The sequence below is a fragment of the Microplitis demolitor genome, chromosome 2, assembly GCF_026212275.2.
Source record: "Microplitis demolitor isolate Queensland-Clemson2020A chromosome 2, iyMicDemo2.1a, whole genome shotgun sequence".
Lineage (NCBI taxonomy): Eukaryota > Metazoa > Arthropoda > Insecta > Hymenoptera > Braconidae > Microplitis > Microplitis demolitor.
This window is the reverse complement of record NC_068546.1, coordinates 23,659,847-23,679,568: the sequence shown is the minus strand read 5'-3', so window position 1 is coordinate 23,679,568 and position 19,722 is coordinate 23,659,847. Positions and strand designations below refer to the sequence as shown.

Below are 19,722 nucleotides of genomic sequence, written 5' to 3'. Positions count from 1 at the left end.
ATGGCGGCAAAAATTCAAAATTTAAAAAATTCATTTGCTATAATTTTTTTTTTTTAATCAAAAATAAAAATACTTACAGCATAATGAGCCAAAAGAGCTAATTGATTATACGGTCTTCCATTTTTCGGATTTATTTGCTGTGCTTTGAGATACCACCTGAAAAAATAAATCAATATATTATTCTATATAAAATACTAATTAATTACTTGCCCAAGTAATTAAAACTTACTGCCGAGATTTCCCGTAATTAGTCGTCTCATTGGCCTGTTCTTTGTATCTCGCAAGATCCCCAAGGAACAAAAAAATCTTCTGCGCACTAACCAGAGCCAGACCAACGAAACCCAAACCCTTGGGAGGAGCAGCCGAGGATAAAAAAACTTCCAACTTGAACTTATAAGTATTCTCCAGCAGAGTCAATAAGTTTTCAAAGTAGACAGTGCCGTCGTCAATAATCTTCAGCATTATTTTCTTGCAAACTTCCCTGCCCTCGGGTCCTTCCTTGGGCATGATCTTCCTCAGCATTTCGATGATGTTGTAAAACAAAATCTTCCAGAAGTGCTGCTCGACATTCTCCGCCTGGCAGAACTTTATGTCAGTTTCCAAAAGCGTCTGCAGACTCTGCTGCAAAGACTGTCTCAGGAACGCGACGCGGTCCCAATTGGCAGTGAGGCCACCGGAAGTGAGCAGCCACTCGAGCTCGCGATCTACCGTCTCGATTCCCCTCAGCAAGACCGCGTTCTTCAGATTGTCCGAGCAGGCGTCGTACCAAATAGGCCTTGCGTTGTTAATCTGATCAGCGACATACTGCGGCGGGACTCCGTCCAGTTGGAGACTCTGCTGAAAGTGCGAAGGCGCGCGATGAGGAACAATTTTAGGTGGCGTTGTCTCTGCGGGTATCGAGGCTCTGCTTCCTGGTGACGGAACAACAATAGGTTTGTTGGGATTATTGGGATCAAAGAGCGTTTTACGTTGATTGAACCGCGCATCTTTGTTGTAAGGCGGCGACTGTGGTGCTTCTGGAAGCACCAGGACTCCTGGCTGCTGGACGTTGTTCCTCATTGGAGATGTCGATAGCAAAGAATTTGGCTCACTAGTAAGAGCATGACCGGCACTTACTGAAGAAACACTTTTGCCGTCTTCGGACTCGCATATCGACACCCGTTTTCCAGTTCTCCAGTTTTCTTCATCACGACTATTAGACTCTCTTCTCCTCCTATCAAATCTTCTATTGTTACTATAATTATTATTGCTGTTGCTATTTTCGCGGTTGTATTGATTATTTTTTCTCTCGCGACTGCTCTGGCGATCGTTCCTGTGATCGTGATCCAGAGAATCGTCCAGGTCTCCGGTGCGTTTACGCTCACGTTTCTTCTTCTTTGATCGAGTCCGTTTGCCGCCAGCACCAGCTTGATTACCAACACTGGCATTGTCATTGAAACTCATGACAGACGAGCTGCGACTCAGCCGTTCGTTTTCCAATTTCTCTGACAGCTCAACTTCTTCGCTCCAATCCAAAGTTTCCGATGGCAAATCCGACAGCGAGCTTGGCTCAGTTTTAGATGGACTGTGGTAATTATTTCTCTCAGTATTTACTTCATTCATATTGTTGGAACGTGAAGAGTAGCAAGTTTTATTTGTCGGCGAAGGCTTACGTCGGTTTCCTTCCGATTGGTTGCGATAAGACGCCGGTGAGAGGGGAGGTGGCATTAAAATACTGTCCGCGCGACTGAGACTCTCCATGCTGGTGCACATGGTGCTGTTGCTGCCTCGACGATCATACGAACGAGTCATCACTTCCTGACTTGGAGTGTGCGATCGTGTGCTGGGCGCCGAGTACTGATCCGGAGTTCCTGGTCGATAATTAGGAACATCCAGCTCTTCTGGTCTAAATCTACCGCGACCGCGACTACGTCCTGGCAAAGTATTCGACCACTGCTGAGATCCATAAGCTCCAGGACCAGGTCCATTAGGATTTACTCCAATAGACATTACAGGATTAGGAATGGACCCCATCAATGACCCGGGACCAGAGCCAGAACCAGGTCCAGGTCCAACTGATACTCCACCAGAATTTGCTCCAAATCCATGCCCAGGTCCAGGAATAGACGCCGGTAAATTTATCATCTGCGGTGGCATAGACGAGTAATAATTATTGTAATTCGGCATACCAACAGACTCCCAGGGTTCACCATTATGATGACTGACCGGTGGCTCAATGCCATTTTCTTCAAAATATTTACGCTGCAATCTCGGCGGCAAAGATTCGATCTTCAAAGCATTCATTTTAGGATTACGTCTTCCAGTCGGCGGCTTCCGCGGATATTTGTCCATTCCCTGGTCCACATTCCTGGTATCCCGGTTTCGATACATGTAGTCATCCGGTGGCTCCGAGCCTTGTCTGCGTCTCTGGTCCCGCGTCGACCGATTGTAATTTTTATTAACCGGAGATTCAGGCCGCCAATTATCCTTGTCATCTTTGTCCCTATTGACGCGCCCTGTGTACCGTTTTCCGTCTTTGTTCCTGGAGTTCTTTTCAATATTCTTATCAGCACTGGAAACGCTGCTCTGCCGACTCGGACGATTCCTTGAGTCATTCCGGCTCCGATTGGACTGAGTCTCCCAGTCGCGTTTGTCTTGATCCTTCTCGCGTTCCCACGTCACTGGTCTTTATAAATTAAAATTTATTTAAATAAAATAAATAATTAAATAATTGAAATTAAAATAAATTACCTGGTGTCCGGTTCATTTATTGACTCGTGAATTTTCTTAGGCACGTATAATTGCTGTTCAGGTTTTTTGTTTCTACGTCTATCTAAATCAGCATGCTGACTATTAACTGATTTATCATAATGGCGATCGTTTATAAATTGACGCGAGCGATTTACATGAACGTCATTTAATTTATCAGCCAACATGTTGACAGAATTATTCGAATTGTCTGAGGAACTGTTTAGATTAATATTATTGAAAGGCCTTTTGAGTCGATCTTGGACTGATGATTTTGGCAAACTCCCTTCGTACTCATACTCATCTTGACGATCCGATTTTTTTAATGGACCACTACCTGGTGTATATATTTGCTGAGGACCTCGATTAAATCCTCGTCGTCCTCCCATTAATTTATTTTTATCAAAATTACTATTATAATTATCTAAAAAAAATAATTTAAATATAAATAATTAATTATTTTATTATTAAAAGTTTATTTATTATATAATATAAATTATTAATTATAATTATTCCCGAATAAATTACGAAATACAACAGCGAGATAATGAAACTGATGACGTCCAAATAAATAAACAAACTTTGTTTTTATTGTATTCAAATATCATTTCCATTGTTTAAGGTTACCTGCTAGACACTAATTTTAATTTATTTATTTGACTTATAGTTATTTTGACAATTTAAATTTTAAGGGGGGTTTGAGATGAAAAATTAATGAATTTATTTTTTTGACAGGTAATTAGAACACTAAGTAACACTTTAATTAATTATTTCAAATCTACCTTGAGAATTATCTATCCACTTTCTGCGTCCTTTGTCGTGGGTAGCCATATTTAATAATTCCCACCATTTTTAATTTCAATTAGTTTTTTTTACCGCCAGGTGACACTTGCGCATCTGTAGACACGCATGCGCTCCAATGCGCATTAGTTTACGCGCGGGAAATTTAAAAATTCAAATTTATAAAATAGATTATTAACTAATATATAACATGAGTGTCAATGTAACAGACGTCAAATTTAAAATTATTAATTGATACAGTAATTAATTAATACTATTAAATTTTTAAAAAATGCGCATTTGAAAAATTTAAAAATTAATAAGTGCATTTTTTCAAATATTATTTTTTAAATTTATAATTTTAAATTTGTCTGATTTCTGCTACATTTATACTCGTTGACTAATTAATTGTTTTTTGATAAAAAATTAATTTTTATTTTCATTTTTACTCATACAAAAATCATTTTATTATAATTATTGATCAAGATAATTATTGACACAATAAATAAATAATTAAGGTAATTATATTCTGACATTTTATTTAACAATGACATTTATAGTCGCAATTTTTTAAAAAGTTAATTAATTTACGAAAATAGTCCATTCATTTTTGATCATTTTCAAATTGTAATAATTCTTATTTATAAGAAAAAAAAATAATTAAAGAAATTAATGAATTTTAAAAAAATTCACATGATTGTAATTACAGAAATTATAATATAATTGACCAATTACTTGATTTCAACACAATGAACATTAATTATGATAATTGAAAATATTAATAATCAAATCTTAGAACGAGCTCTAATTTGAATATCAATAAATTTTTATAACTGAGAGTCTGCCTGGAATTAACAAAATATAAAAACCAATAATTGAACATCTTACAATTCGTCTAATAAATTATTCGACAGTAAGTTTCATGCGTTTGGATTCATGTGAGCACATGAAGTCATACATGAGCTCAACTTTTTTAAAGAACAAAGTTTTGAAACTCGGGAGCTCAACAATCTTGTCTTTGTTGTTGGCCATAAAAGTAAGAGCGTCCTCGCGAAGTCTGATGGCATTGAAGTCATCAGCAGCGTCAACGATACGCAGGACATTGTCGACAGTCATCAATCTCAACAAGGTTGCCTCACAGACAGACTTCAACTTGTTGACCTGGTAAATGTTGGCAACCTCAAGCATCTGCAGCGCATTGTTGACATTCTCGGCTCCTTTTGTCCTTCCGGTGTAAAAGAACGTCAGCATATCAGCCAGAGACTCGGCCTTGATGTTCGTTATCTCAATGATTCTGTTCTTCAACTCCCGGGTATCAGCAGTCAGCATTTTAGCAAACACCGGACTGTGAGCCGCAAGAATAATTTTGTGAGCCGGCAGGTCGTGGCCCTCAATAGTCAGGGTGACGTCGCTAAAGAGCTGGGACTTGTGGAACTTCCTCAAGTCTTCAAACAAATTGGTGTCGTCCATTCTGGTTATTCTCTCGTCGTCAATGAAACCGTTCCATAGAATTTTACACATTATGTTGACTGTGTAAACGTACGAGTAGTGTCCGTTGATGTAAACTTCTTCATAAGTTACTGGTTTCTTCATAAAATCATTTATCACGCAGAGATTTTTCCATTTGGCTACTTTTATCTCGCGCTTCCAGGGACCGTCTTTGCTGGTTATCTCCACTGTAGCATCTGCCAGCTCCAAATTACCCTTCATTACTCTGACGTCAATGTAACCGGTGTTGTTAGCACGGAGTCCAAGATTAAACGCCACGTCGTTAACGCCGTCCATGAAAAATTGGTCTGAATAAATCCACTTCATAGGTTGGAAAATGTCTTTTGCCTCCCATTCAAAACGTACAGTCGTTGGTCTTTTTATTACAGACATTTTCATGTGTTTATATTTTAATTACAAAATTGTATGAACTCCAAGAGTGTGATTGTCTGCAAATAATTTAATAATTTTAATTTTTGAATATTAAATTTAAATTACCGGTGACAGAAATTTTTTAATTATAAAAATAATTATACTTAATTTAATAAATAAATAAAAAATATTGAGTTTTTTTTTTTTTACCTGTAGAATTTAAAAAGTAATGAGTTTCAATAAATATTTATTAATTATAATAAAATAATAATACTGGTAATGAAAATTTATAACCTTTGAAAACTAACACGAATGATTGTTTTATTTTTTAATAATAATAATAAATCTGAGTATAGGTGGCGTTGGCGGGAATTTTTAAATTTTTACCGCTGGTTTTAAAATATTGAATGAGTTTTTTAACAATTTAATTTGAAAAAAAGGAAAAACTAAAAATATGCACATGTAAAAAATTTAAAAAACTATATGTGCAATTTTTTCAAATATTTTTTTTTCATAATTTATCATTTAAAAAAAAACCAAAAATTATAACTTCAGTATCATCTGTAATTCCATAATTTTATTTATATTTATTTGAAAATAATAAAATTATCAATAGTCTCTTTTATTTAGAAAATTACAAAAATATAATCTGTTTTTAAACTAAAGTATAAAAATTACAAAATATCATAAGATAACTTCAATAAATTCAAAACAGCTCAGGAATTCCTGATAACGATTGAATGACTTAAGTACTAAATTAATATTATTTATTAACATAATTTTCTTCATGCAAAAATAAAAAAAATACTGGGAAATCTTTTCATACTGATAAAAAAAAAATGTCTCAATTTTTTTGAGCGCTGGCATAAGTAAACTCGAACATCAACTGCGGCTTTTTAAAAAACAAAGTTTTGAACTCCTCTAGTTCAACAACTCGCTTGCTATTCTCCAGAATAAAATTCATTGATTGCTTCCGCAACTCCGGGAGATCATAATCATCAGCAACATCAATAATACACAGAACAGTTTTAAAATTAATATTCTTCCGCAAGGTTTCTTCACAAATATTCTTCAGGTTCTGAACTTGGTACATATCAGCAACCTCGAGTAATCTCAGGGCCGCTCCGACATCTTTACTGGCTGCTGTTTCACCCGAGTAAAAATACTCCAGCATCTCAGCGATAATGTCAGCTGTGAAGTTTTTTATTTCTATTCGGTTTTCCTTTCCTTCTTTCATGACTGTCGTGAGCATCGCATGGAGAACTGGACTATGGGCAGATAGAATTATTTTGTGAGACGGTAATTCTTCATTGCCAATTATCAGTACGACGTCACTGAATGATTTACTTGTGTGGAACTGCCTCAGGCTCTGGAGGAAGTTTTTTTCAGGCAAATACTTTACGAATCCATACCAAATGATTTTGCAAGTAACAACTGCGTCAATGGAATAACTACAAGCAGTTTTAGAAAAATTATGGATTAAATCAACGTCAGTGCAATCAAGATCGCAAATTTCTTTCCATCCATCGACTTTAACTTCTACATCTTTGGGATCAATTGTTATTTTTACATCAGCTTTTGCTAATTTATGATTATCTTTCATAGCATGGAATTGGATTGTGTTGGTATCAATTGATCTGAGTCTTAATTTGAACGTCACGTTATTTATTCCAAACATCTTGAATTCATTTGAGTAAATCCAAGTATTTGGTAAAAATGACAGATTACGAAGGTTCCAATCGAAAGATACTGAATTTATTGGATGGCAATTGTCAGCCATTTTTTATGGTTTCATTCAAATTTTTAAATTATTTGAATTTCCAAAAATCTGACTTTTTTTTATTATATTTAAAAAATGTTTAGTTATGACAGATAATTGCCAAAATTTATACTAATGTGAATTACTGCTAAAAGAAAAATTGTATATTAATATATATTTGAAATATTGAATATTACACCAAATATATTTATAAAATGAAAAATATTTACTTTTGTTGAATGATAAATAAAAACAGACAAGTAAAAAAGTTATCGCCGTCACTATACCAGTAACTGATAGCACTGACACATTATGAGATACGTGAAAATAAATTATCAATGTATATATATTTATTTCAGAACGACAATTTTTTGTTTATATTAATTATTAGATATTGATATTTATCAAACTTCTCAGCTGACAGTTGACGGAAGCTTCCGATGAACTCCGATTGTTGACGAAGTTTGAATATTCATTGTAGGGTAGAAAAATTACTGGAACTTAAATCATAATTCGGTTATATCCTTAATTTTCTTTCTTAATTCATTTGTCACAAAGTCAACACTAGACATTTGATAAATAATTCCTGGACTGAGTGATTATGAAATAATTAATAAAATATTTTCTTTTTGTTTAAATAAATGTCGTAGACAAAAATATTTATTTATTGAAAAATGTATTTCTATGAATAGATACAAAAATGAACTTTCTCAACAATGCTTATCGACATGCTTAGAATATTTTCCTGAAAGTATAGATAATAGATTAAGTAGAAAACGTAGATTAATATATTTTATAAAATGTTTTGAGCATGAACAATAGTTAGAACTTTTTCCCCATAGCACACGTAAATTTGTGGTGTAAAAGTATTCCAACATTTCAGCAATTAGATCAGCTGAGAAATTTTTAATCTCAATACGATTTTGTAGACCTTCTTTCATCTTTGTAGTCAGCATGTTATAAAAAAATAGACTGTGAGTTGATAAAATTATTTTGTGGGCAGGTAATTCTTGATCACCAACTACTAGAACGACGTCGCTGAATACATCTGCTTTTAGAAATTGACGGAAGTTCTGCTGCACATAAGATTTCGGGCAGGGTAGAAGGTTTATTTGAGTAAGTTCTTAAGAGTTAAAACTGAAATTAGTAATTCGACAAGAAATAGTGGTATATTTGATGCAACACTTGTCTTTTATAACATTACAACGATTTTTACGGCTTAGATTTGTGAAAGCATCGAATATACAAAACTCTTTCCAGTCACTAGTTACACTTGTTTTAATAGATTTGCTTTGAAATGGCACAAAATGACGCTTTAATGAGAATGAAAAGTTATTTTCAAGATCATCGTCATCATATTCCCAAAAGTTTCTTGCCTTTAACTCTATTTCAAGCGTAGCCTTCGCTGATCTCGGATCATTTTTCCTAACCAGGACTTTAAGAGAGCTTACATCAATATCCATTTGTAATCCCAAATCAAACGCAACTTTATCACCTTTTAGTAAAAATTTAGTCGGCGAGTAAACCCATGCGTTGTGTTGAAGTATAGCGTCACTAATGTCCCAATCATAAGTTGCTGACATCTTGTTGAAACTGATCTTCACTATCTAAAACATCGAATTAATTAAAAACTTCGATATTATAAACTAAAAAAAAATTTTTCGATCGTAAAGCATACTCTGATGCTTTGCATCATGAGTCATGCAGAAGTATATATTTAAAAAAAAAATCCTAACCTGCCTGCTGAATTCAAATTATAAGCTTGTTTTTCCCCCCGTATTTAAGGGCTAAAGAAAAAATAAATAATTTTATATTTCTTTAATATTTTCAGTAATGAAAGATAATAATAAGAAGAAGAATTAATCTTACCTGTATCCTATTTCTTTTGAACGCAATAATTAATAGGTGGCTATTATAAAATGAATGATTTTTTTAATGGAAGTACTGGTCATCCTCCTGGGATTCCCTTACTTACATCGAGAATCAGTTGAGATTTTTCATGTTCAAAATATAAGTTAAATGTATTTAAAATACAAGATGGATGACATTATTCTGAAATTTCCACTACAATACCAACTTATCATCATTTATCATCAATTCGCCAAATCGATGATTTAAAAATATTTAAATTTCAATACCGACATATAGTAACTCGACTTACAACAAATCGACTTTACAAAAAAATTCCGCGAAATTTAAAATTTAAAAAAATATAAAACTTACAAAATCTTAGTAATTAAAAAAAAAACTCATTTCCAATAAAATTATAATTAAAAAATTTTTTTATAAAATTTATAAATTTTCATTAAAATAATTATAAAACACTAATTACTTATTACCAACTTCACATGAACACCAACGACACCAAGCAATGAAGTTGCTGACATTGATGTCCCGGTTTATCTAAAAATATGGCGGATACTGAGGTAAGTCTGTCACGTGGAATTCTGTTTTATTGTAAATTAAATAATAATTAAATTAATCATAATTATAAATAAAAACATTGCAGTTAGCGAAAGCGTTGAAAGATCTGCCGGGTCGTGTTCAAACTTCAAGCCAAAAAGACCGATACGAGGTTATACACAATGTCATCGATGTCTTGTCAAATCCAGGTGACTTCCTCTCATTTATTATTAACAATTAACATCATCAATAGCCAATTACCCGCCAACAAAATCCACCACCAAAACCTTCTGAGTTTCCTCAAATTATTTTTAAAAAATTTCATTATTTTATCCAAGTCCGTGATATATATTTTTGATTACTCCAATATGTCTATGCCCCATACTAATTCATGTTTTATCATCCAGGCATCAATGAAAAAATTGTCAGTGGAATTTGCAAAGTTATATCGATTACTCTCCATCGATATAAGGACAGCAAATCCCAATCTTACGTGAGGAATTTAATAACTGAGTTATTGAAGCACCAGTATGCCCATGGTGTTAAATATATGACTGGCATCATCTCCGAGCAGGCTTTGTGGCACCAGAATGTTGTCCCAACGTAAGTTGTTATCATAATTCATTAAATTTCTTTATACCAAGCAGCAAATACATACAGAAAAACTTAAAAATTTAAATAAGCTCAAAGCCATTAAATATTAAATTGTCAAATGTACTGACAGTATTTTAGTTTGAGTCTTCTTAAATAAATAATTAATGATGAATTATTATTTTTTTAGATTGAGTACGTCATTGACTGCATACCTGTCGCTAAAATGGACGACTTTGGTGATCAATGCGATGCCCCGGGGCCACTTATCAAGTCACCCAGAGTGCCAGAAACTCCTGGAAGCGCAAGCGAGTCTCAGTGCAGCAGCGCTCGCGTACAACAACTTGCTGAGTGAAAAAGTATATAAATTACTGAGCCACTTGTGGAAATCAACAGAAAATGCTGAAGAAATTTACATTAGTAATTTGTCCAAAATGGAACCAACTAATGGAGTGATCGTGCTCTCGAGTTTGCTGATAAAACATCTGGTGGCGGTTAAAAAGGAAGAGCTGATTGATCCCTTCAAGAATAGTATCATAGAAGGGTTTATAAAAATAGCAATAAGTTGCAAGAAAAAGCCCGAGCTTTTTGTAGTGGACGCAGCCGCACCGTTTTTACGACGGCTGTCTCATGATGATTTTAAGAACCAGGTGCTGCCGGCGCTGCAGAAAGCGATGCTGCGTAATCCTGAGATAATAATCGACTCGGTCGGACACATTCTGACGGGGCTGAGTCTAGACTTGAGTCGCTACAGTGAAGACATCAGCAAAGGTCTCTTTACTAATTTGCATTCAAAAGAAGACACGGTGCGGGATGAAGCAGCTGACGCTTGCCGTCGCCTAGCTCTCCAGTGTTCAGACACCGGAGCATTGGAGAAACTTTTAACGCTGCTGTTTGCAATTTTCCACGGCTCGGAAGGTAAACTGACTGTTGCTACCCACAAGATTTCAGTGCTGACCGGCGCGGGAAATCTGAGCTTCAATGCAGCAGGAAGTGGAGTCCAGCAAGTAGCTGAAGCTGCATGCAATCATTTTATAAAAGTCCTGGATACTGAAGTCCATGAGAAGACTTTGATACACGCGCTGGAGATGATGAGTCTCTGGTGCCAGAAGTTCACCGGCGATGTGCCGAAAAATATTATCGAGGCGTTCAAGAAGGCGATGAATGCCAAGACATCGACAACTGGACTACGAACTGCGTACATTAAATTACTCTTCACTTTGCCGATCATGTCCCACGCAGCCACGATTACTCCGATACTTACCCAAGCGATAACTCGCGCTACCCAGCAGTCAACTCAAGCATCAGCGGTAACTGAAGGACTCGTCGCCTCTTATCTGCTCCTAAAATTAGTAATTGCCGGTCAAGTGGAAAACAACAAGCAGAGCGTGCTTTGGTCTGCGATAGACGACCAGGTATTTTTTTCCGACAAGTTTCTTTCCAGCTGCGGTGACGAAAATCTTTATCACTTGATGCAGCTCTGCGATTTGTTGATCACCGAGTTCTCGGACCGCTTGAACGAGAAAGCACTCGGTGGAGTCCATCGGGCGATTATTGTCTGCATAGTTGCTGCTAACTCATCAACGCGAAGACGCTGCGCAACTCTGATGAAGAAAATGCTCACCGGGCTGAGTACTTACGAGCCCTGCCAAGCTCTTATCAAAGAGTTCAACCGATTCATCGAGACGACCAAGCTCAAGGACAACGAGAAGGAAAATAAAGAAGACAAAGAAAGTGCTGAGATCAACGGACGTTGTCTAGCTGATGGACTTTTGTCCATTTGCTCCGCTACATTTTTATTCGACGAGCCAGCTTACAAACTCGTCGGCGACGCGCTGATTCCCGCTCACCACCCGACTGTCGTCAAAACGATGCCCAACTTGTGGTTGAAGATCTGCGCCACTGCTAAGTTGAAGCCAGACAAATTTTTCAATGACTACGCTGCTGAAATACGGGAAATGTTTGTTGATAACTACAAGCCGACCGCTTCGTATGAGAACGCCGTGGCGACGATAGTGTCGTTCACTCCAGAAGTCCTGCTGCCGTCTCTCGTCAAAGTCATCACCGATTATTTAGATGATCCGGAGATTTTAAAAGTAACCAAGGACGAGTACTTTACCTACTTGACACCTGAAGGTGAGCTGTATGACAAAAGTGTTGTTCCAGGTAACGACGACAATGACATTCTCAACTCCATGAACATGAAACGCGAGAGCAAAGTCTACTCCTTCAAGGAACAGCTCGAGGAACAGCAGCTCCGCCGCGAGTTGTACGAAAAACGTAAGCGCGAGGGGAAAATAAAGGAACAAAAGTTGACACCGAAGCAAGAGGAAGCTTTGAAGGCACAAACTGCCAAAGAAAACGCGATAAGAAAACGTCTTGCGGGTTTGTTTGATAAAATAACACGAGTTGTCTCAATAGTAAACGGATTGTCTCGTGGAAATCCTCAAGAACTGTCTCTGTACTTCCGGGAATTACTTCCAGTCTTGTTGAAAAATCTTTCATCACCACTGGCAGCTCCGACGGTGTCCCAACTGTACCTGGATCTCCAGAAAATAGTCGTGCTGGTCTCGGTGAAAAACGCGCCGCTGCGCGATCTCGTGGCTCACGTGACTCTGCGTCAGCAGCAGCCGCAGTGCGACCTGGACCCTGCTTGGGAAGAAGAGGAGCTCGAGAAAGCCATCAATAGGACACTGGCTGCCATTCACACTTGCACGGTAAAACAGAAGCTTTTGTTCAATGCCCCGGGTTTCTGTTACTGCTTTCCCTTCATCGCGAACACTCTGCTCACCTGGAAGGACGAGACCATGACGACCCAGGGTCTCCAGGTGATTCAAGAGCACGCGAAGCAACGTGGTGATGAAGATAATTGGAAAGATCTGCGGCACCCGCGACTCCTGCCTCGCAAGCAGATGCTGGACTTGTTGATCGAGTTGATGAGCTCGACGACAGGCCGCGTTCAGTCTCATGCCGTCGCCACTTTCCTTGACGTGGCCTACTCTGGCGATGGAACACCTGGTACTGCGTTGACTAGTCCTGAAGAAGTCAATTCCCTCATTGGCGCTCTAGAAAATCCACTGGCTGCTGTCCGCGACGCTGCATTGCGTGCGCTGATGATTGTGCGCAAGAGTTTTCCTACAGAGGACTCTGACTACGAGCAATTATTGCGTCTCACCAGACGAGTTTGGATCGCCAAGTTTGACGTCGCTGACGAAAATAAAATTCTCGCGAACGAGATCTGGGAAGCGGCTGAATTTTCAGCAAACGGTGAAATCCTCTGCGATGAACTGATCCAAGACGTCGCTCATCCAGTCGAAGCAGTCCAACAGGCTACAGCTCATGCTCTTGCGCATTTGCTTACAGACAATACGCACTTGGTACCTGGAATACTGGATAGTTTATTGAAGCTGTACAAAGAAAAGCTGGCGATGATCCCGCCGAAGATGAACGACTTTGGTCGGGTCGTGGAACAGCCCGTAGACATCTGGGGACCAAGACGCGGAGTCGCTCTAGCTCTGGCTCAACTCGCGCCTCTCTTAACTCCCGAGACAATAAATCAGCTGATTCAGTTCTTCGTGTCAACGGGTCTAGGTGACAGAAATCCATCAGTACGCCAGGAAATGCTGACTGCAGCTCTGGCAGCCGTTGACCAGCACGGGAAAGACAATATCACATCTCTGCTGCCAGTCTTCGAGGACTTTATGGACAAAGCGCCTAAAATCGGGAGCTTCGACGCCATCAAGCAGTCGGTTGTCATTCTCATGGGCTCGTTGGCCAGGCACTTGGACAAAGACGACCCCCGAATAAAACCCATCGTCATGAGACTCATCGCCGCGCTATCGACACCTTCCCAGCAGGTCCAAGAAGCCGTTGCCAACTGTCTACCTCACCTGGTTCCTTCAATAAAAGAAGACGCTCCAAGGATCGTCGACAATCTCATGGATCAGTTGCTCAAGTCTGATAAATATGGAGAGAGGAAGGGCGCAGCCTACGGGCTCGCGGGAATAATAAAAGGAATGGGTATTCTAGCTCTCAAGCAGCTGGACATCATGACCAAGCTGACTAACGCTATTCAAGATAAAAAAAATTACAGACACCGTGAAGGCGCGCTTTTTGCATTCGAAATGCTCTGCACCATGCTGGGAAGACTCTTCGAGCCCTACATTGTCCACGTCCTCCCGCACTTGCTGCTCTGCTTTGGGGATGCCAGTCAATATGTCAGAACTGCCACCGATGATACTGCGAGAGTGGTTATGAGCAAACTCTCCGCTCATGGTGTCAAGCTCGTGCTCCCCAGTCTTCTCGCTGCTCTAGAAGAAGACTCTTGGCGTACTAAAACAGGTATTTTCATTTTTATTTCTCTAAAAAATCTATAATGAAAAAAATTTTCTGCAAATCTACAGCCCAAAAAATTAATAAACGATTTTTTACTCTAGTTTTTGGACTGTGGGTTTATGGAAAAAATTTTTCATTCAAATGACCAACAGAATCTTGAATGGTGAAGTGAGACTTTGAACTTTAAAACAAATTTTTTTTATCAGGATCCGTGGAACTTCTTGGAGCAATGGCGTACTGCGCACCGAAACAATTAAGCAGCTGTCTACCGTCGATAGTACCCAAGTTAATAGAAGTCTTGAGTGATTCCCACACGAAAGTCCAAGAAGCCGGAGCAGAAGCACTGAAAGTTATCGGAAGTGTCATAAGAAACCCCGAGATCCAAGCCATAGTCCCAGTGCTGCTCAAAGCACTTCAAGATCCCTCGCGCAAGACCGCGATGTGCTTGCAGACACTCCTCGACACCCAGTTCGTCCACTTCATCGACGCCCCCTCACTAGCTCTGATCATGCCTGTGGTCCAGCGCGCGTTCATGGACCGATCAACAGAGACACGTAAGATGGCCGCTCAAATTATTGGCAACATGTACTCGCTGACTGATCAAAAAGATCTGACCCCATACTTACCGACGATCATCCCCGGGTTGAAGACGAGTCTTTTGGACCCAGTACCAGAAGTTCGTTCGGTCTCAGCTCGCGCCTTGGGTGCGATGGTCCGCGGAATGGGTGAGTCGAGCTTCGAGGACCTCCTGCCCTGGCTGATGCAGACACTGACCTCGGAGACGAGCAGCGTGGATCGATCAGGAGCCGCTCAAGGTCTTTCTGAAGTCGTAAGAGGTCTGGGTGTAGAGAAACTCCATAAACTGATGCCCGAGATCATCAGCACTGCAGAGCGAACTGACATCGCGCCCCACGTCAAAGACGGCTACATAATGATGTTCATTTACATGCCCAACGCATTCACCACCGAGTTCACTCCCTACATCGGGCAAATAATAAACCCAATCCTCAAAGCCCTCGCCGACGAGAACGAATACGTCAGAGAGACTGCTCTGAGAGCTGGACAACGTATCGTTACTCTTTACGCAGACTCTGCTATCATGTTGCTGCTCCCAGAACTTGAACGCGGACTTTTTGATGACAACTGGCGAATTCGTTACTCCTCGGTTCAGCTCCTGGGAGATTTGTTGTACCGCATATCTGGAGTTTCCGGTAAAATGTCTACGGAGACAGCCAGCGAGGATGACAACTTTGGTACGGAGCAGTCGCATCACGCGATAATAAATGCACTAGGCGCTGAAAGAAGGAACCGAGTGCTAGCCGGACTCTACATGGGTAGATCAGACGTCGCCCTGATGGTCCGTCAAGCAGCTCTCCACGTCTGGAAGGTCGTCGTCACCAACACTCCGCGCACGCTACGAGAAATTCTTCCCACGCTCTTCAGTCTCTTGCTTGGATGCCTTGCAAGCACCAGCTACGACAAACGTCAAGTTGCTGCGCGCACTCTAGGAGATCTCGTGAGAAAATTAGGCGAGCGCGTACTCCCAGAAATAATTCCTATCTTAGAACGCGGACTTCAAAGCGACCAACCTGACCAACGTCAAGGTGTCTGTATCGGTTTGTCTGAAATAATGGCCAGCACCAGCAAAGACATGGTTCTGACATTTGTAAACAGCCTTGTCCCCACTGTCCGCAAAGCTCTGAGCGATCCACTACCAGAAGTTCGTCAAGCTGCAGCGAAAACCTTCGACAGCTTGCACTCAACAGTTGGATCCCGTGCTCTGGATGATATTCTCCCACTGATGTTGGTTCAGCTCAACTCTCCAGATCCTCAGGAAGCTGAAAATACCCTCGACGGTCTCCGGCAAGTGATGGCAATTAAATCACGAGTAGTTCTACCTTACCTCGTTCCCCAACTGACCAGCACTCCAGTGAACACTAAAGCGCTCTCTATACTTGCGAGCGTAGCCGGAGAAGCTCTCACTCGCTACCTCCACAAAATTTTACCCGCCCTCCTGATGGCGCTATCCAGTGCCCAAGGATCAGCTAACGAAGCCCAAGAACTCGAGTACTGTCAAGCCGTAGTTCTGTCCATCACCGACGAGGTTGGAGTCCGCACAGTAATGGACCAACTGATGGACGCGACCAAAGCCGACGATTCTTCAAGACGTCGCGGTGCCGCGACACTACTCTGCGCATTTTGCAGAGACACTCGTGCTGATTACAGTCAGTACGTTCCACAGTTGCTGCGTGGTCTGATTCATCTCTTCACCGACGACGACAAGGAAGTTTTACAAAAAAGCTGGGAAGCTCTGTCCGCAGTGACGAAAACTCTTGAATCAGATCAACAGATCGCGCATCTAGGGGACATTCGCCAAGCAGTTCGCTTCGCAGCTTCTGACCTCAAAGGTCAAGATCTACTTCCTGGATTCTGTTTGCCCAAAGGTATCACCCCCATTCTCCCAATCTTCCGCGAAGCGATTCTCAATGGACTACCCGAAGCTAAAGAACAAGCAGCCCAAGGTCTCGGGGAAGTCATAAAATTAACCAGCGCAGCAGCATTGCAGCCTAGTGTTGTCCACATAACTGGACCCCTTATTCGTATTCTCGGCGACCGGTTCAACTGGAGTGTCAAGGCCGCGGTGCTTGAAACCCTCGCGATCTTACTCGGCAAAGTCGGTGTCATGCTCAAGCAGTTTCTTCCCCAGCTGCAGACAACTTTCTTGAAGGCTCTCAATGACAGCAACCGGCAGGTCCGGCTCAAGGCCGCCTACGCCCTGAGCAACCTCATCGTGATCCACACCCGCGCGGACCCTCTGTTCGCTGAACTTCACACTGCCATCAAGAACTCAGACGACCCGGCGATACGCGAGACGATGCTCCAGGCTCTGAGAGGCGTCATCACTCCAGCGGGTGATAAAATGACCGACGTCATGAGGAAGCAAGTCTTCAATACCCTCAGCTCGATGCTCGGACACCCGGAAGACATTACAAGGAACGCCGCCGCTGGATGCTACGGTGCGCTTCTGCGGTGGTTAACTCCAGAGCAACTAAGTGCGGCTTTCAACGAGCATTTATTCAACCATGATCTTAACGCCGACTGGCAGCTACGTCACGGAAGATCCACGGCTTTGTTTGTCGTTTTGAAAGAGTCTGCGTCAACTGTTTATGTCCCCAAGGAACAAGAACGTGTTTGCAAGATTATTTTGTCTTACTTACAAGCCGACAGGGTACAGATTACGATGAATGGCATCCGAGCTTGTGGGTATTTGTTCCAGTATCTTATGAACGAGGGATTGCCCATTCCACAGACTATTCTTACGCCTTTTGTTCGGGTAGGTTTCACTTTTTTTTCTTTATTTTTAATTATTTATTTTAGTGAGTCACTTGATAAAAAATTTTCACGACTAGAATTCTGTTATCTTTAAATAAAAAAATTAGTCATAGAAAAAAAATTCCAAGTAATTTTGCTAAAGTGGCTTAGAAAAATTGAAGTACTTTTTTTTATAAAATATTGTATTTAAATTTCCAGTCGATGAACAACAACAGCAATGAAGTGAAGCAATTATTGGCCCGAGTGTGCATTCATTTGGCCCGAAATATACCACCAGAAAGAATGTCAGGAGATTTATTAAAATCTTTATTGCCGATGCTTGTAAATGGAACTAAAGAGAAAAATGGATATGTAAAAGCAAACAGTGAATTGGCACTTATTGCTGTGCTCAGACTAAAAACAGGCGACGAAGAACATCAGGTATACCTACTAAATAAATACATACAGATATATCTACTAGATAAAATATCTTACAATTTATCTACAAAAAACCATTAAATACTAATAATTTATTTATTATTTTTAAATTAATCTGGCAAACTTTTAATTGAAACTCCGAATCAGAGTAAGGGCGGATTTAAATAAAATATTTTTTAAAATCATTTTATCTGAAATTTATTTAAATTGCACTGCGAGTAATTGACTCATAAAATATCACCAATCAAAATATTTGAAAGAGAGGAAATTCGACAGTTAATTGAAAAACAATAAATATTATTATTATTTATTGGGTTTGATGTGGGCAAAGTGGAGTAATTTATCTAGTAGATATATAAAAAAATATATATTCGTATATGTATTTAAATAATCTTAAAAAATAAATAATATTTGAATTTTTTCAGCGATGTGTTGCGCTCCTGGATCCGGGTGCCCGCGAATCTTTATCGGACGTCGTAAGCAAAGTCTTGCGCAAAGTATTGTCACAACCAGAAGGCAAAATGGAAGAGCTAGACGATACTTTACTCACGTGAGAATTATTTAAACTCTCGGGGCTCATTCGCTTATCCCGACTTAAATATAAATATAAAAAATTAAATAACATTAAAATATCTATTTTAGTTTATTATTTATACATTTTTCCACATTTCCTAAAGTCATTACTTTTTAAATTAATATTAATATTAATTATAATAATAATAATAGTTACGACAGTTATTATTATAAATATAAAAACAGTAATTATGCTCATATTCAAATATTTACTAGAATTACACTCTTACAAACGAATTAGTAAATTAGATATCAAGAAATTACACTCCTCCGTAAATTATCATCATATTTATAAAAGTTATTATTATTATTATTATTGTATTTATTGTATAAAAATAACTTCAAAATTTTTTAATGCTTTATGAAATCTGCGTTTATGTTTATAAAATATATAAATATAACATTTATATATGTATATTAAATGTTTAATAGAAAATATATGACAAAAAAATATATAAATCCTGAAGTGAGTAGACAATTGACAGCTTTTGGATTTTTTTTTTCAAAAAATCAATTTGAAAAAAATGCACTTGTAGAAAATTGAAAAAACTACAGGTGCATTTTTTTTAAATATTTTTTTTTTATAATTTATCGCTTTAAGAAATCCAAAAATTATCAGACGTTAGCTGACTTCAGTATTAATTTTATTTAACGTTTTTTTTTGTAACAAGTATTTGTATTTTTATACTCTTCGTTTTTATATAAAAATTTATTAGTTGGAGGAGTGGGATTATAAATCAATTAATTAATTAATTAATTAATTATATTAATGAATGTCAATGTAATTGGAATATTAAATGTATATTAGAGCCTCGAGATTAATAATAAATAGATACTTGATTTAATCATTTGTAATTTTCATTCCCGAGTAATTTTTCTGTTTAAATTTCCCGGCGTTGAAAAATTCTTTTCCGAGCGGCAAAAAAAATTGTCAACTTTTTGTT

At 38.8% G+C, this 19,722-nt stretch overlaps 4 protein-coding genes and 1 long non-coding RNA gene across 6 annotated transcripts in view; 1 reads left to right on the top strand and 4 right to left on the bottom strand.

Annotated features, from left to right (window-relative positions):
- The window catches only part of LOC103572201 (telomerase-binding protein EST1A), a 40,995-nt gene extending 37,500 nt beyond the window's left edge, over positions 1 to 3,495 (bottom strand). The window contains exons 1-4 of the mRNA XM_053736975.1: positions 3,355 to 3,495; positions 2,731 to 3,151; positions 230 to 2,665; positions 78 to 156 (exon numbers count right to left, since the gene is read on the bottom strand). Coding sequence (XP_053592950.1) covers positions 78 to 156; positions 230 to 2,665; positions 2,731 to 3,116 — 2,901 coding nt within the window. The 5' untranslated portion in view covers positions 3,117 to 3,151; positions 3,355 to 3,495. The remainder of the gene's footprint in view (positions 1 to 77; positions 157 to 229; positions 2,666 to 2,730; positions 3,152 to 3,354) is intronic.
- A 668-nt stretch (positions 3,496 to 4,163) lies between these two features.
- LOC103572081 (uncharacterized) lies at positions 4,164 to 5,679 on the bottom strand. Its single transcript, XM_008550487.2, has 2 exons — positions 5,578 to 5,679; positions 4,164 to 5,444 (listed from the first exon to the last, which is right to left on the bottom strand). The coding sequence occupies exon 2, from the start codon at positions 5,392 to 5,394 to the stop codon at positions 4,411 to 4,413; it is 984 nt and encodes a 327-aa protein (XP_008548709.1). The 5' UTR covers positions 5,395 to 5,444; positions 5,578 to 5,679; the 3' UTR covers positions 4,164 to 4,410.
- Positions 5,680 to 5,997: 318 nt separating this feature from the next.
- Positions 5,998 to 7,542, bottom strand: LOC103572080 (kelch-like protein 7). Of its 2 annotated transcripts, none has more exons than XM_014445286.2 (2): positions 7,357 to 7,542; positions 5,998 to 7,274 (listed from the first exon to the last, which is right to left on the bottom strand). In XM_014445286.2, exon 2 carries the CDS (start codon positions 7,145 to 7,147, stop codon positions 6,212 to 6,214), a length of 936 nt encoding a protein of 311 aa, XP_014300772.1. In that variant the 5' UTR covers positions 7,148 to 7,274; positions 7,357 to 7,542; the 3' UTR covers positions 5,998 to 6,211. The 2 variants fall into 2 exon arrangements, with proteins under 2 accessions (XP_014300772.1, XP_008548708.1); XM_008550486.3 differs by having other exon boundaries at positions 5,998 to 7,271.
- Positions 7,543 to 7,778: 236 nt separating this feature from the next.
- Positions 7,779 to 9,101, bottom strand: LOC103572079 (uncharacterized). Its single transcript, XR_008403332.1, has 3 exons — positions 8,996 to 9,101; positions 8,863 to 8,913; positions 7,779 to 8,733 (listed from the first exon to the last, which is right to left on the bottom strand). It is a non-coding gene; the product is annotated as an uncharacterized LOC103572079 (long non-coding RNA).
- A 405-nt stretch (positions 9,102 to 9,506) lies between these two features.
- On the top strand, positions 9,507 to 18,839 carry LOC103572078 (eIF-2-alpha kinase activator GCN1). The gene is made up of 7 exons (XM_008550483.2): positions 9,507 to 9,552; positions 9,636 to 9,738; positions 9,937 to 10,132; positions 10,311 to 14,461; positions 14,662 to 17,789; positions 17,987 to 18,208; positions 18,631 to 18,839. Exons 1-7 carry the CDS (start codon positions 9,538 to 9,540, stop codon positions 18,757 to 18,759), a joined length of 7,944 nt encoding a protein of 2,647 aa, XP_008548705.1. The 5' UTR covers positions 9,507 to 9,537; the 3' UTR covers positions 18,760 to 18,839.
- The last annotated feature ends 883 nt before the right edge of the window (positions 18,840 to 19,722 follow it).

Excerpts from the sequence above, each read along its gene's own strand:
- LOC103572081 (XM_008550487.2), bottom strand. The coding sequence starts at position 5,394 with ATGAAAATGTCTGTAATAAAAAGACCAACGACTGTACGTTTTGAATGG.
- LOC103572080 (XM_014445286.2), bottom strand. The coding sequence starts at position 7,147 with ATGGCTGACAATTGCCATCCAATAAATTCAGTATCTTTCGATTGGAAC.
- LOC103572078 (XM_008550483.2), top strand. Across the intron at positions 10,133-10,310 it reads CACCAGAATGTTGTCCCAAC|ATTGAGTACGTCATTGACTG; the intron begins GTAAGTTGTTAT and ends TTATTTTTTTAG. Across the intron at positions 17,790-17,986 it reads TTCTTACGCCTTTTGTTCGG|TCGATGAACAACAACAGCAA; the intron begins GTAGGTTTCACT and ends TTAAATTTCCAG.